Source organism: Centroberyx gerrardi, chromosome 10, assembly GCF_048128805.1.
Source record: "Centroberyx gerrardi isolate f3 chromosome 10, fCenGer3.hap1.cur.20231027, whole genome shotgun sequence".
Taxonomy (NCBI): Eukaryota; Metazoa; Chordata; class Actinopteri; order Beryciformes; family Berycidae; genus Centroberyx; species Centroberyx gerrardi.
The window spans coordinates 21,262,128-21,278,006 of NC_136006.1; the positions used below are offsets into that span (position 1 = coordinate 21,262,128).

The following is a 15,879-nucleotide window of genomic DNA, read 5'->3' on the forward strand; positions in this document are numbered from 1 at the left end:
TCTTTACACCTAGTAAAAATGGTTGATAGTTTCACTCCTAGATGTTGCATCTAGACGTCTAAGAGTGTAAGGGAACTTCAGTGGTCAGTTGGTGGTTGATAACGTTACTCCTGCAGCAGGAATGTGCTGCTGAAAGCCAGAGTAGAGGCTCAACACTTACCGTACACAAACATATTTTGAAAGACAGACTGTTCAATAGGCAATGAAATACTTTTAACACCATTCCTCGTAAAATGTATGTATGGCTATTAAGTACATGGCATTTATAGAAATGAACGTGTTAACAGTACAGCTGCGTGGGAAGACAAGCTTGTATAAATTAATGTTTATTTACATTACATACATTAGTAGTGTTTGCCAAAACTAAATACAACCATTTTCATTGAGGAGTAATGATTAAGTGGTAGGCAAAACATTAAAGCATAATTCCTGTTTATTCCATGTGATACTCTGATACCTCTTGGACCTGAGTGTGGTCTATGGACCAAGTAAAAATGGAATGTATGGTTTCATAATTGACCCACAAACGTCAGAAAAATGTAGCCACCACTAATGCTTTACTTTGCTTTACTCAATGACAATGCAAAATATGGATGCATGTCACAATTCCCCCATTTATCATAGTTCATTTCTTATTATTGGTGGCTAAATTTTGTTGGTGTCTGTTTGGTGAATTAAAAAAAAAAAAAGTAGTAGCGGCTTGCACATTCAACCTAAAATTACGTCAGGTGCTGGATAAATAAATCATGAAAGTGATTCAAAAAAGGATATTATTCACACACTGGATTAAATCTCCTTTCAAATACTTTTGTTCAATATAAATTATCCTTTAATATTTTTAAATATAATGCATTGCAATATATTGAATAAAAGAAAGCAGCTTTAGTCTTTGGTGAATGCCATAGAACCAAAGCATTAAGAGGAACTACCTCTTTAAATACTATTTAAATACCATATAAATAACCATACTTGGAGGGAATGTTTGCCTTGTGACACTCTACAGAGTAGTTTTGCTCATCTAAGTGTCACCAGGGGAACTTTTCCCAAGATTGGCCCAATTGAGAGTGAATACAATCCAGCAGCACCAATTAATTAACTTAAATTGTGAACTGTAAGTATAGTAAAGAAATATCAGACTTTACATGAAAAAATAATGTTCGTCCACATGATGATACACTTGGTTCTGTAATTACAGTGGCCTATGAATACATGATTTATTGTGACGTAAACAACTGCCTTACTGCCCAATGCAACCCGACAAATTCTTTAAGATTGCACCCTCTTAAAAAACATTATTTACAAAAACTACATGTCCTACACTGCTCGTGTTACAGGAGAATACAAAAATGGATGCTGGGATGTGTGCACATCGGAATAGAGCTGACGCTAGTTACAGTGCAAAAAAAGGAAAGCACGTCTCTCAGACGCACTCGAGAGTCTGTCATGCCTATAGAGGTCCTGTCCAGACAGGAGCGCTGATGCTCCTGGACCTCCTTACACCTCCAGGTCAACCTCCACAGTGTCGTCATCCACTTCTTCATCGGCACTGTGGGCCGGTCCCTCCGGCCTCACTGTTTTCACAGAAAACTCCATGGGGACAGAAAATATGTCTCCTTCAGTTGTCTTCTCATGAAAGCTGAGGACAGATGGGGACAAAGACGATCAGCACAGCCACCAATTCAAGATACCACCCCAAATAAAGTGAATTATCTTTTTTGGAGGTTAGACAAATAACAATGGAGTGAGGTCAAGTAAGCTGTGATGTGGTTTGTGACTGTTCCATAAAGTAAATAAGAACACTATAGACAGTACTGTAAGTATTTTAATTTGAGAAAGCACTCTTTAGCCTCACCTTGGACTAAAGCAGAGTTTATGACCCTTGCTGCTGAACGGGCCGGGGGACTTATTTCCTGAAAACAGAAGAAATACAGCAATGATGCAGCTGGTATTTGGTGACAATAAGGACATAATTCTGTTTTTGATTTTGAAATGCGGTACCATCTATCAGGGAGCTTTGTTTGTAGAAGGGGGAGCGATTGGGCAGGTAGGGCCTCCTGTCAGAGCTGACATAGGACACGGCATCCTCGCCCTCGGCTACAGCCAATAGGGAGGCGCGGTAGTAGATGAGCGGCTGCCAGCACTCCTCCCTGAGGTTAATGATGTGCTCTGCAGTATTCCTCTGCAGGTAGGCGTACCTGTGTGGACACAATCCAGGTCTGAGCATCTTACACACACACACACATATATACACCCTGCTGTATCAGGGTGTGTCAGAGATTTCAGAAAGCCATATTTAGGACATTTTAACACCCATTTAATGCTACCGGGATTTGAAATAAAGACACAAAGCTGGCAAAATCAGCCTGTTTCTGATTGAGCGTCACTAATGAAAGTTCTGAAAATATAAATGGCCATATTAGAAAAAGGACACCAGGAAATTGTCAGGGGATATGAAGTCCAGTTGTGTTTAGTAAATAAGATGCAGTGAAAAAAATAAAACATGTTTTGCATTTTGTACTAACCCTGTTCCTTATTAATCTAAAAGTGGACGTGCAGCACAAAGCTGCTCTACTAACTGTATTGAAGACATTAGTACTTTTTTTTAAGGCCTTAAATTCTGATTTATTTCAAGACTTTTTAAGGGGCTGCACTTACACTGTCTTCTTGTCCGGTTTGAGCAGTTTGCTGGAGAACTCACTGAGGATGGTCAGGTAGGAGAGGTACAGGGGTGAAGGAGTGTCTGGGGTCTGGGCGAACCCTTGGAACACAAACTCTATCCCGTTCCTGCACATACAAACACACCGGGACGATAGGTGAGCGATAGCCCAACCCGGCAAAAATGAATCCAAAAAGAGAGCCTACATATATACTGACCTGTGGATCATGGCGACGGACTCGCGGAACTTGATGAGGTCCCCGAAGGTGAGGGAGAAGCGCCTGGCCAGCTCCTTGATGCTGGTGAAGGTCTGCACTCCCGGGTGAGCCCTCCCTCCGCTCTCCTGCTCCCGCTTCAGACGCACAAACAACTGGGGGAACAGGAGAAAACCACGTCAGCATCTCTCGGGTGGGAAAGTGAAGTGCGTGCGGTCGAAGTGTGTTTTTGCGCGGATCGATAGGAGCGACTGTACCTGCTGCAGACAGAGCACCAGCGTCCGAGCGCTCTCTATCTTATCCGTCTGTCTAGTCCTGTACAGAGTCTCCTTGATGATGTCACCAAAGTCATTGTAATACTGGGGACAAAGAGGGGGAGGGAGAGAGAGGGTCACAGGTAAACATTCAGTCCACCCACAAATGTGTAGTTTATACATACTAGCATTGAGGAATCAGCCATTACCTTCACGTAATACATGAAGACCCCAGCTGCCATGCTCATCTCCAGCACCCCATGGACTATCAGCTTACAGTAGGCTGCAAGGAGGTTCCTCCGTTTGTGAAGGTCCTCCAACTTCTCCACTTCAGAGTCTTCACTGACTGAGGGAGCCAGATGGAGTGAAAGTATGGGTGGATATGGAGTGGGGGAGAGAGAGAGAGAGAAAGAGAGGGAGAGAGCAAGACAGAGAGAGAAGGCAAGTGAAGAAAAAGAATGATGAATCATGAGAAACGGTGCAACGAAAAGGGAAGGGAACAAAGGAGAGGCGAGAAAGTGTGTTTTAGTTGGTTTCAGGACAATGGCTTTAGCAGGTGGAAATCAAAGATAACATAAGAGTAGAGTTATGGTTGTGACACCATGTGGCTTCAATCTTTCACAAGGCTAATAAAATAGGCTCGGAGGTGAGCCAGAGTTAATGGAATTTTCTCACGGAAAGAGATTGCCCTTATTTCATGACTTAACTCAATGCCTTTGCCCTCAGAGTGATCTCCGATCCAGCAGCTAATAGAAAACACTGTGTCTATATAACATAACCGTTACCGAGCAAATCCAATAAAACAATAGCTTTTTATTACATGTTCAGAAACCAATAATCCCATATTGTATTTGGTTGAACATTTAAGACATTCCCATCAGGGCAGTTATTGACTTCTCTGGACTATCCCGTATTTGGATGCAATATGTCTCAGAAAGTAGAGGCTATTGTAAAGATAATAAAATGTTTTAAGTTATAGTCAACCGTCAATGAATTCATAAGTTTACCTGAAGCGCTGTACAAAAAGAACGCCCCTATTTATTTCTTCTATTCCAGCAGATCAATCTCACGGTCTTTTCCTTCTCATTTTAGAAGAGACAGGAACATGCTCATCAATTTACATGCTGCAGCACTTTGCATAACAAAGCATAACATCTTTTCATACAAATTATTCATTCCGGTTTCAGTCTAAGGATATTACAGGGCTTCCTTTGTAATTGAAGGTCAATTGTCAGGTCAGGTTGAAATCAGACCCCATTTATAGTCAGTGGGCAGCTCTGCGGAGAGTTATTAGCCACATGTGTGGCCATGCATTTAATATCTGCATGTTTTTACCACGGCAAACTGCTACAGTGAGTCAACGCTTTCCTCATCGCTCTGAAGTCCTGAGAAACAGTGCTGCTCTGACAGAGTGAGACTGCCATCTGCTGGGCATTAGTGCAACGTGTTTTCCATTCAGTAGTAATCACCCTTGGGTGTCCCACACCCTGCCTGGGTGTAATTTTGTGAAATACATTGCTAGGAGGCAGCTCTGGGCACTGAGAATACAACTGCCACTGTTTTGAATCATGCAGATCATGTAGAATACATCTATCTGAACAATTTAACATCTTTCCTGCCAGCGGGGCTTGTTCAAAGCACCAGTTTGAATACACAGAGTCAATGAAAATAAATTAGAAAACTCAACTCTAGAGACTCAGTTTCACCTGAATGGTAAAGTTCAAATGATGAACACTGAATAATGAAGATGCAAAGTAAGACTGGATGCACCTAGCTTGCACATCAAGATGGGATTTTTTTTTGTACAGTTCCATTACAACCATAAATATTTTGCAAAACAATGCATCTATTATAAAGTTTTCCACATCCAAGTGGCAACTAAATAGTTACTGATCTGCATGAAGGTGAAATAGGTGAGAAAAGACGAGACATTTAAAGAAGTTGAGGTCTCACCCCTGCTGTGGCCGTCACTATCTGGGCCAGTGAAGACGTGCACAAATATGAAGCCCAACAGCGCCCTCTGCAGTTTGGGATTGGGAGTGTAGAGCAGCGGGCCGTAGGATGTGGGATCCCACACATGCAGCTGGTAGGAATGAGCTGTGAGAACATCACAGACACCCAGGAAAGCCTGACATGGAAAAAGAGAGAGAGAAAGAGAGATTTTGGGGGTAAATCTTAAGAGAAAGAGAGTAACTGGTGGCATGATTTCCTTATAAACCATAGTCTCTGCTTGCTGTCCTACCTGCTCCCTCACACCGAGGTTGGAGTGGGAGAGACAGCGATGACTCCTCTCACAGAACATACTGAGCTGAACCCTCTGGGCCACAGCCTTCTCCTTAAGAGACACACACACACACACACACACACACACACACACAGGTCTTCAGAGGAGGGCGAAGTGATGAGTGCCAAACAGTGTAACAATTCACCAACAATTATGTAAATTTCAACGCAAGAGGTCTCCGCAGGGGAACAAAGGGGCTGACATTACGCAGGAATTTTGCAGAAATGCTTTCCCATTACCACTGTGAACACAAGTCTAGAGGTTCAGTCACACACTTCTACAGCTTCACTTTGCACATCAAAAACCACACATTATCTTCATTCCAGTACGTTTGCCATCTGTGGTGTGCAGGAGGTTACTGTTGGAACATTTCTCTGTGAATCTAAAACATCTACTGAACCTCCTCCTCTGCTTGTACATCATCATGCTTCTGCCTTGATTTTAATCTAAAACAGAAACCTCTTAACTTTTCTCCCTGGCTCTTATGTCTTTACTTAACACTTCCCCATCATAGATGATCATTGTAGGTATACAAGAATACTTTGTTCATCTAATGAAATTTTGATATGTACCTTCCTTACTATGGCTTGCTTCTAACGGTTGGAATATAGGAATTTGAGATTATTCTGCTGTTAAGAGCTTCAGCGAAATGCCTAAAGTAATATAAGTGTAACTCACCCTGGAGGTTAAGGTTTCTCCACTGGTGTTGAGGGACCAGAGTATGGAGTAACACAGACACTGCAGTACCTCCAGTAGTACCTAAAGACAAAGGGAAGGACAGAAAGAGACATTTTCAGAAGGAAAGCAGGTAAATAAGTCCATCGCTGATAAAATGAAAACACTTTTACAAACTGGATCCTCTAGATTTTAGATACTACGGTAATTTCCCAACATGGATATGTGGCATTTTGGGAAATTAACTCTGCAAACGGGCTCAGTACATGTGTGCACGGGGTAAGTGAGGTGAGTCGGAGGTGTGTGATGGTACCTGAGGCGGCGCTCCTCCCTGGGTGTTCTCCACTGACAGGAGAGGAGACAGCAGCTGGAACAGATTCCACCGGGACAGGTCCTGACCGCTGCCACCACACACAGAGGAAGACACATGTACGGCAGATGAATACACATCGCTGGACAGAATCCGTGGGCTCACACTTCATTGAGAACAGCAATCAAATCTTACTTGTGGAAAGCCCTGAGTTTCTTCAGTGTGGCTAAAATGTCTCCCGTTTTCTCCTTGTCAGCAGAGAAGGTGTCGCCCTACGACAGAGAAGTAAACATGGGAAGTGAGTCAGGCTCTTTCTACTTTGCATGCATGGATGTGTGGCATGTCTGTATACTGGCGGGTTCATTCATGAATATATACAGTATATATGGAAGTATAGCGTTTAACAATAATGGTTGTTAAGCGGAAAAAATATTCAGTCACTTTGCCAAACAGACGAGTGTAAAATAATAAAGATAAAAATAAAAAAATCACAAATTCATGTTCAATTTATCCCGGCTTGGAGAGAGAATTTTGCATGGGTGCAATACAACACGGCAATTGACCTATTAAGCTACAAAAATGGTCACACTGGACATACAAATTGTTTGTTTTTACATTTTCCCAATTTGGGCAAGTAAGTTCATCTGTAGGACGAGTGAAAATGAACTGAAAAAAGTTAACATCAACCTCTCAAGTATGAACACGCAGTGTATGGATAACTGCCCACCTTCAGTGCGTCCCCCAGCAGTGCTGCCAGTCGGTCTATCCAGCACTGGACCAGAGAGTCTCTGGCAGCCCGGGCCGAGAGGTGCCAGGCCGTCTCCTCCCCACACAGACTGTGGTACGTGCGGGCGGCGGCCTCTAGGATGGCAGGACCCGAGTGGAGGTCTACCACTGCTCCCATCTCTGCCATCAGGTGCGACGCCGCCTGGAGCACAGGAGGAGGGCAACACTGACTCACTCTCACCAGCAGAGGGCGACAGAATTACATTTGGTCTATACTACACCAAAAGAATACCTGACACCCAAATAATAACAACAACTTGGGCAAATAGGGCAAATGTACAGTATCTAAATTACAGCCACTTGTGTGGTTTAGGCTGATAAGACAGGTTTTTGATGATAAGACAGCATTATTAGCATTTTTTAAATACATATAACCTTTAATTAACAACAAATTCCCTATAATAGTGGCCTGGCAATACTGAATTTCTTAATTAAACATTTAGGATTTATTTCATGGTGGCAATACTTTGGTCTAACATTACAAAGTTGCTAGTGACAAAGAAATCATTAAAATGATGATACTGTGTCTCCCCAAACCAGTTTCCTTGGTATTGTTTGTGTTGTTTGTGTTAGCTGAGAGACAGGTATGCAGACCTGTGTGCTTTCAGCAGCAGGACACTCAGGGATGAAGTACTGAGGAATCTTCATCAGCGAGGCAACCATGTCCCAGCTGCTTGAAAACTGCCCAACCAACATCATCATCATCATCATCATCATTAAAGAATAGACATTACAGGCATCGTAATGCACAGATCTGGATATTCTTCATACAGAATTAAGCAGATAGATAATGACAAATCTTGTGTGTGGAATAAATACCTTGGACAGCAGCTTGGGAAGCACCGTGAAGAAATGTTCAGTGAGTTTAGTACAGTCGTCAACCTGAGTCTTCTTCTCTCTGGCGCTCATTACCTGGAACATTAACACACCCAAACACACACACACTCATAAGTAAAATATAACTTGTTACTTGCGTGGTCAGATATTTCTATCACATCAAATTCAAGGTGATGCAAGATGACTTGATGACTTGATCCTTTGCTAGAACTGTTTCATAGAAGCTGCATGCAGACATTAATGGAATGAAAGTTGATCTCCCACTGACTTTTTTCCCTCCGCTCCTCCCGGCCAGTGCAGGTCCCTCTGAGGCCTGACGCACCGACGCTACCAGGATCTCCACAACCACAGCTTGCTCTGCCCGAGTTAGACCTACAAACACACACACACACACACACAATGATGAGTGTATCCAGCAATGGTATGTTATGGTGGAAATGGACTGAAGAACTAAAGGCTGTTAAAGGCTGTGTAAAACACCACTTAGTGGAATGCAGATAGACGCAGATATACCCAAAATGCATTTGATAAACAAACCAAAAAATTTGCCAATTAGTCATGACAGAATTTTAACATCTGGAGATTAAGGAGTCTCACTCTTCAGAAAAAATTAAAAAGCTGCCACTTATTTGGTTATTGCATAGTCAACACGCCCTGATGAAAGTTCGTTGAGAGACAGCGGGTTGACACACGTTGGTGTGTTTTTAACCTTGCAATAGACAATACACAGACATTTACTTAATATGCCTTTAATGTGTGACACACCCACTCCTGCCTACCACACACACACACACACACACTCACACACACACACACCCTCTCTGACCTTTAGTTTGTGGGGAAGGGTCCTGCAGCAGTACAGAGGTGAGTGTAGGCCAGTCCTTCAGCAGAGCTCCACCACAGTCCCACAGACTGTCCACTAGATAAACCACATGCTTGTGCAGCTAGAGACACACACACAGAGACATGTTATCACCCTGTCTGCTTGGCTTGGTGTTATAATTCCGATGGAGGATGAAGTAAAAGAGCAGCATGCATGGCACCATGATCTAAACACTGGATAGGTCTCTTCTTATTCAAGTTGGTCCAGTCAGTTGGCTTTGCTAAAACAAATACCTTGAATTCACAGAGCCAGCAGCACTGTGACTCACCTCAGACTCCTGGTAGAACTGCAGCAGTGTCTTCAGTCTGGCAACTGTCTGTTGTTTATGTGCATCCTCCTCATTCCCTCCGTCTTGAGCATCAGATGCAGGTGAGATGTTGAGAAGCCTGGAAGAGACCAACAATATCCAGGTGATCGGTGAACCATCAACCCTAGCATTACTCGCGTTTATTTTCTTTTGTAAGTGATGTAGGTCCATCTACCTTGAGTAGAGCAGTTCCCCAGCAAGGGCCGCTAGAGGGCGCTGTGAGGAGTAAACGAACTGGAAGAGCTGCTTGTAGTGGTCTGGACTGAGCACGTCATCACACGTCCTGGAGGAGAGGGGAAAGGGTTGACCAAAAACGTAATAGGAAAACGGAAAGGATAACAGGAATAGGATAAGAAAGACAAACAGGTTGGTGACTCACTTGGAGATGAGTAACAGTAGTTTCATGGACTGCACCGCCACCTCATTGTCCTTATCCAGGGTCATGGAAATCATCCGCTCCTGGAACACAAACAGTAAACATTATACACACACACACATACACACACATACACACACACACACCTCAGTTTAAGGAGGGTTGGTTACCTTGAAGCGGCTGGTGAACAGGTCTAGCTTAGGCAGGAGCAGAGGATCTCCATACAAGCCCTGCAGACCTAACACACACTTCAGACGCACATCTGGGATCTGAAAGGTGACATTCATCAGTCAATGCACAGATATATGCTTATTATAGCATATTATAGCTTTTTGCCATTATAAGATAGAGCCAGGAGTTGAATCACTCCCAGGTATGATCACCAGTTTCATAGCAGTGTACGGCAGTTAGTGTCTCTTGTCACAAATCAAATGTGTTTCACTGTATGATTGACTCTGCTGTTGTTTACCTTGTCATACATCATCCAGCCCATGTATTTGAGATAACTATCATTGAGAAATGCAGAACTGTAGAGTTTCATCCACACAGCCAACTCCTCCATACACATAGAGCGGATTTCTGGAAGCACGTCACTACACACACACACACACACACACACACACACACACACACAGGAGACACATAAGCCAGCTCAAAACAGAACTAGATAACGCCTTAATGCACATCAAACCCAAATCTGCCACTCAAAGTGTCAGAGAAATAGTCGTGTAACTTCACCGGTATCTCTTCAGAAACACTCCTTTGAAGATGGTGTCCATCATGCTCTCTATCTCCGCCCTCTTCTCCTGCAGCTGGAAGAGCATCAGCAAAGACAGACAGTGAGCAAGCTGTAGTCAAAGCCAAATTCCCTTGTTCATTCCCTTCCCTCACATGATTCATTCACATAAAACAAGACAAAATCCACCAATTCCCGCCCCACCCGCCCAGGTGCCAGGTGACATAGGTCTTACCTCGCTGATCTTCTTCTGTATTCTCTCCAGCCGGGAAGTGCCTTGCCGTCCTGAGGCCTTCGTCTTCTCCACCTCCAGCAGTTTCTGGCTGTTTTCCACGCCAACGCTCAGGCTCAGAGCCACACCCACCAGAGAGCTCAGCAGCTTCACCGCTTGTGAGGGACGATGAGATCAAAGCACAGAGGTCAGGTACATAGAAGTTTACTGAATGCATGTGTGTATGTATCTGCGTGTGTGTTTTATGTCCCTCACCTGCTAGCGTGCAGGTGTGCCTGAAGGCTCGTACGTAGGAGTCGGAGAGCTCGGTGAGCAGGGAGATGAGGGTGTTCATCAGGTAACTGTCAAAGATGACACTGTGCTGACACTGAGCCACCAGCACCGACACAAAGTCACAAAACTCGGAGTGGAACCAGCGGCCGTACGGCCCAGACTGTATCAGAGGATACTCCACACTGTCCTGCAGCAGAGAGAGGGGGAGAGACACTGTAGGGAGCACAAAGGTAGTGGGACCCCGAATTTAACAGATTAGGTTAATTATTCTACACAAGTAACCGCTCCTTGAGAAGCCCTAATAGCTAGAGAGACCTTCCTATAACTGGAAGATGACAGGTTGAATTCCCACAACATTTATAAGTCAATCTGTATAAGAACATCAACTAAATACCTAAAAAGTGAATGTAAGAAAAATACGGCAAGCAGTGAGGTACTGACTATGTCCATGGGCCACGTGACTGTGAGGATCCATGGAAAGGCCAGAAACTTCTTATACTGTACACCAGCACCCTAAAATGTACACAAAGAGAGTGTCAGTTATGAGTGTCCAAATTGGTGTTGTATGAGTGAAAGACAGAAAGAGAGAGGGAAAAAATACTAATGAGTGACAGAAAACACAAATTAAAGACCTCTTACCTCATCCAGCTCCTCAACCATCTTACTCATGACGTCGCTGTCCTCTTTGCTCTGACACATCTCTGCCGTGACCACGCCTGGGAAGGAAAGGAGGGAAATATAGACCCAATCCTGTGTGTGTTTGTGTGTTTGTGTGCGGGTGTTCGCACATGTGCATGTGTGTGGTGACCACTTGCCTTTGCACCCAGAGCACTGGATGAAGAAGCTGATGATATCGAGGAGAGCGGAGTCTCTGTCCATCACGTAGGCCTCAATCCAATCATCGACCACCGCCTGCTCACAAATCACATGAGAGACACTGGCAGGTGAAGCACTACTCTCTCATCAACCAACCTAATGTGTAAAGTGAACTAATGTCTTCCGTGCATGGCCCTCACACTACTTCTGAGCAAAACTAAATTACTAGTAATTACTACTAATTAAAGTCTAAATTACATGCAAATCACTGTAATGTGACAGGTGAGGTTTGACAGACATTGCTTCATATTCAGTGAGAGTTTAAGAAGAGGTTTGCTGACCTAGGAACAGCTTTGGCTTTCAAATTACAACAAATGAGACAGTCTAGGAGAACAGGCCATGAATCACAGATCAGCGATCCCATTCTCAGACACATGATCAAAACAGGTGTCCATTGAAAAGGATAGGTATCTCACCTGCATGGCACTTCTACCCATGGTGACCACCTCGAACAGGGTGACGGCCTCCACATGCCTTTGTTTACCATGGCCTCTGCGTGCTCTGCTGACGCCGCCTCGGCTGGCTGTGACGTGGCTGCGCTTGGCATTCTCTGAGCCGTCACGTGCTCTTCTCTTTCCTCTCTATTGGTTTTGAAGACATGACAGATACATGCATACAGATGCTTGAAAAGATTTATGCTCACATATGAATGATCCAGGGTTTCAACCAGTGTATTGCGTCCCAAACAGGCCGAGACATTACTAATTAAAATGTTTCTGAAATGACTTGGGTTGGGTGCTTCCAGGGCTTAAAACGTTCCTGGGGCAAACCCTGGATGAGCAACAGAGAGTCTATTCTAGTCAGTTTATCATCACTGGATAGCACCTACCACACTCTTCCGCCTATTCTCATTCCCAGACTCGTCCCCCGAGTGATTGACAGCTCCAGAGGAGTTTCCCTCAACACCAGAGTTCTCACTAGGAAACCAAACACATGCGATTAGATTACATGAGAAACGTGGAACCACCATTTAAGGCCACACTGTCACTTATAGAAATATATTCTGACAGAAACACAATTAAAGATCCTTACTTCTGCTCTGAGGGCCTGGAGGCAGATGTAGCTGTCGGGTCTGCTATCATCTCTCTCTTCAGATCATTATACAGAGCTCAGATGTGGGACTCGGGATCTGGAGGTATGTTCAATGTTTGGCCTGGGACCTATGGAAATGTCCAATAAAGTTTCAGGGAGAGATATAATTACAAACTAATTTGATACAAATGATGCATCAGCTTATGTTTACCATGACCAGCAGTCATCAAAGGCTGTAACATCAGACTTTAGAGGCAGGGGAAAAAATAGAGGTAGACATGGAGAAATGTATTATTTTTTACAATTAGGGATTCACTGTCTTCACTTCAGCAGGGTGGATGCTTGGCATCATGGGAGTTAAACCAGGTCTCACTCAACAGTCTCACTTACCACTTTGCTACCCTGCAACTCTTAGCTGAGAGGTATTTTGCAAACACTGCAATATTATCAGTTGAATATTGCAGCAGCCACTTTGACAACTATGACTCATAGTTTAAGGATGGATGTAAACAAACGACCATAGACAACAATAGACAGACAGACAGATAGATAGAACAAATAGACAGGATAGATAAATAGGATAAATATTTAACTTGTAAAATGTATGACATTTTGTATCCATATGGTCCGATGGTTGTTAGCTTACAACTTCACCCCAGTACCCATAATGAAATTGCCGGACAGCCTAACCCCTTCTGATTGGTTAACTTTTTCTTCTAACCGAAACCGCCTAATGTGATTGGACGTTCTCAGCGTCGATCAGACATTTGTCCCGCCTCTGACGCCTGTACACGGCCTGTTGTGTTTTGTATTTTCTCCGCACCCTGATACTGCAACAGCCATTCTGACACAAACCGGAGTTTAACACCCAGACGCATATTTTGTTTGGGAATGTCATCATGCCTCAGAGAACATACAAATATCACAAGCCATATAAGACTTTTAGTTGGTCGACATTTTAACAAGACTAGTCAAACAGTAGCAACGGACAACAACATGCTTCGCAGCTTATCGTTGCCTTTCTGAACTTTATAACATGACAACAGTGGTTAGTTAAGTGTAAAGGCAGTAACGGTTATGTATCTTACCAGAAACGTAGGAGTAACTCGGATGAGAGCTGTCATTGTATTCACTTACAATCCGGTGTGAGACTCGAACACCATCTTGCGAGATTTGAAAAAATTAATCAGGAAGAGCGATGCTCAAGAGCGAGCACCGCGTTCACGTCAGTAAAATCTGGATTTAAACCAAAGAGGTTTTATATTAACGCTCGTAGGGCTGAAAGGGCATGAGATAAGGTTGTTTCCAGCTTTATTTAAGATGGTTCCAGCCTCAAAGGAGACGAAACCCTGGTTTTTGTATTTGGTATTTTCCATTATTATGAGTTCGAGTCCAATGGCGAGTTCATAAAGGCAAATAGTTCATATATAGGCTGTTTTGTAAGTTATAGGCTACTCTTTTTGTATTGTATTGTATAATTTGTTCCGCTACTACAACTGTTACAAGAACTAACGTTGTATTGCTTGGCGGAAGAATAGCACTGTTACTGTCTAAATTATCTGTGAATAAATAAAAGAAACTCACTCAGTGCTTGCATTCTGAAGCATTTGCACACTGAACGCATTTGAATTGTTTTTTTTAATACTACATTTGCGTGTTAGTGCCGTTTTATAAAGGCAAGCTATTCGACGCAATGCTTTACAGTGACTTTTCAAGGAGGGAAAGAAGTTAGTTTTTAGCCTTTTATGATTGCATCAATAATATAAACCACAGGCTTTATTTGTTGCATCTTTTCCAATGGCATATGCGTATGTATGTGCCGCTGGGACTGGGAGGTGCCACTCCAGACCCCACCTGGCGGCCAACAACCTCCCAGCAAGCATGTCTTGTCTCACAGAAAGTTAACCGCAGTTTGTTTATTCTACGCTGCACAATAATAAATAAACAGCTTGACTACAGCCTTGCCTTTAATATTTTTTTGAAAATACTTGAGTTAATCTGTGGAACCATTTCCCTAGTTTAGCAAGTTTTATTAAGTTCGTCTTCTACGTTGAGCATGTTCTGAGATGTTTTGAAAACCTTTTCGTCAATAAAATCTTATTTTTGAAATGTTGATTTGCGGCTTTTGACCTGTCGTGAAAACCAGAATATCCGATTTGAATATGCAGATGAAGGGGACGCAAGAAGTAGTAGGCTAGTCTTAAGGAACTCTGGTGCAGAATATAGTTGTGCAATACCTATAGGTATCCTATACATTGTAGGCCTACTGGTCAAATTCTGATCAAAGCAAAGACATCATGATCTCCCTATTGCATACAATTTTTATTGTTCCATTTTGGGTAAAAATTTTGAAATATGATATGATAGTGAGTTGAGGGAATCAGCAGGCTTACATTCATTTCCAAACAACTGACTCACCATAGGGCCTAATATGGGCCACATTCAGAAGGACAATGTAAAAACCTACATGATTGTGTCAATTAAATATACAATCCCACCATTAATCGGGAAGTTGAATCAAATTGTGTAGCACCTTTTTACAGTGATATCAACAACATTAGTTCATGTAGAAGCAGGGGCTCCCTGGTGCATCAGAACCACGGCAGTCTTGGGTGGGTTTTCCTCAGAGGGCGAGTCAGGACAAGAGCTGAGACATGAAGCTCATGGCCGGGCTCAGGTCTTCTGTCAGATCCTCCGGTAGAGACGACACCACTGACGTCAGGCTATGAATTAGCTCTAATATCCTACACACAACAGAACACGGCTGTTAGCAGATTGTATTAAATATGCACAACATACACACAAAGAGGAAAAATCCAGCCCCGATTGTAATATTTAGATTTCCTCTCACCAGTTGATGTAGTGTGCAGCCAGCTGAGGTTCTAGCCTGGAGCCTTCCTCTGTCACCAGAGACTGTTTCATCTGTTTGAAGTTGGCCTCAATATCTTTCTTTATTTCAGAGAAGGCCTGGATTCCTCTGAAAGAACTGATGATTTGCTGTAAAAAAGTGATGTTAAAAGGACACAGTAACTTACAGTGGAGTGAAAATGTACAGTGAGGTTGATGCGTGACAGAAAAGAGTAATGCTGAATAGAAGACCGTACGTATATAACGGAGAGCTGGTGGGCGATGTATTTGTGGCTTCCA

At 43.2% G+C, this 15,879-nt stretch overlaps 1 protein-coding gene across 1 annotated transcript; it reads right to left on the minus strand.

The window, feature by feature from the left end:
• Positions 1–193: 193 nt before the first annotated feature.
• Positions 194–13,914, minus strand: LOC139932523 (cohesin subunit SA-2). The gene is made up of 32 exons (XM_071926320.2): positions 13,821–13,914; positions 12,733–12,860; positions 12,530–12,617; positions 12,117–12,281; positions 11,640–11,736; positions 11,464–11,540; positions 11,266–11,337; positions 10,807–11,011; positions 10,555–10,706; positions 10,322–10,395; positions 10,053–10,176; positions 9,754–9,852; positions 9,587–9,666; positions 9,383–9,490; positions 9,169–9,286; positions 8,844–8,961; positions 8,286–8,389; positions 8,000–8,092; positions 7,775–7,861; positions 7,122–7,322; positions 6,590–6,666; positions 6,398–6,485; positions 6,088–6,168; positions 5,368–5,460; positions 5,079–5,253; positions 3,335–3,471; positions 3,129–3,230; positions 2,875–3,026; positions 2,656–2,784; positions 1,999–2,195; positions 1,853–1,910; positions 194–1,636 (listed from the first exon to the last, which is right to left on the minus strand). The coding sequence occupies exons 2-32, from the start codon at positions 12,780–12,782 to the stop codon at positions 1,495–1,497; spliced, it is 3,543 nt and encodes a 1,180-aa protein (XP_071782421.2). The 5' UTR covers positions 12,783–12,860; positions 13,821–13,914; the 3' UTR covers positions 194–1,494.
• Positions 13,915–15,879: the final 1,965 nt, after the last annotated feature.

Excerpts from the sequence above, each read along its gene's own strand:
- LOC139932523 (XM_071926320.2), bottom strand. The coding sequence starts at position 12,782 with ATGATAGCAGACCCGACAGCTACATCTGCCTCCAGGCCCTCAGAGCAG. Across the intron at positions 5,254-5,367 it reads ACCTCGGTGTGAGGGAGCAG|GCTTTCCTGGGTGTCTGTGA; the intron begins GTAGGACAGCAA and ends TTTCCATGTCAG. Across the intron at positions 1,637-1,852 it reads AAACTCTGCTTTAGTCCAAG|CTTTCATGAGAAGACAACTG; the intron begins GTGAGGCTAAAG and ends ATCTGTCCTCAG.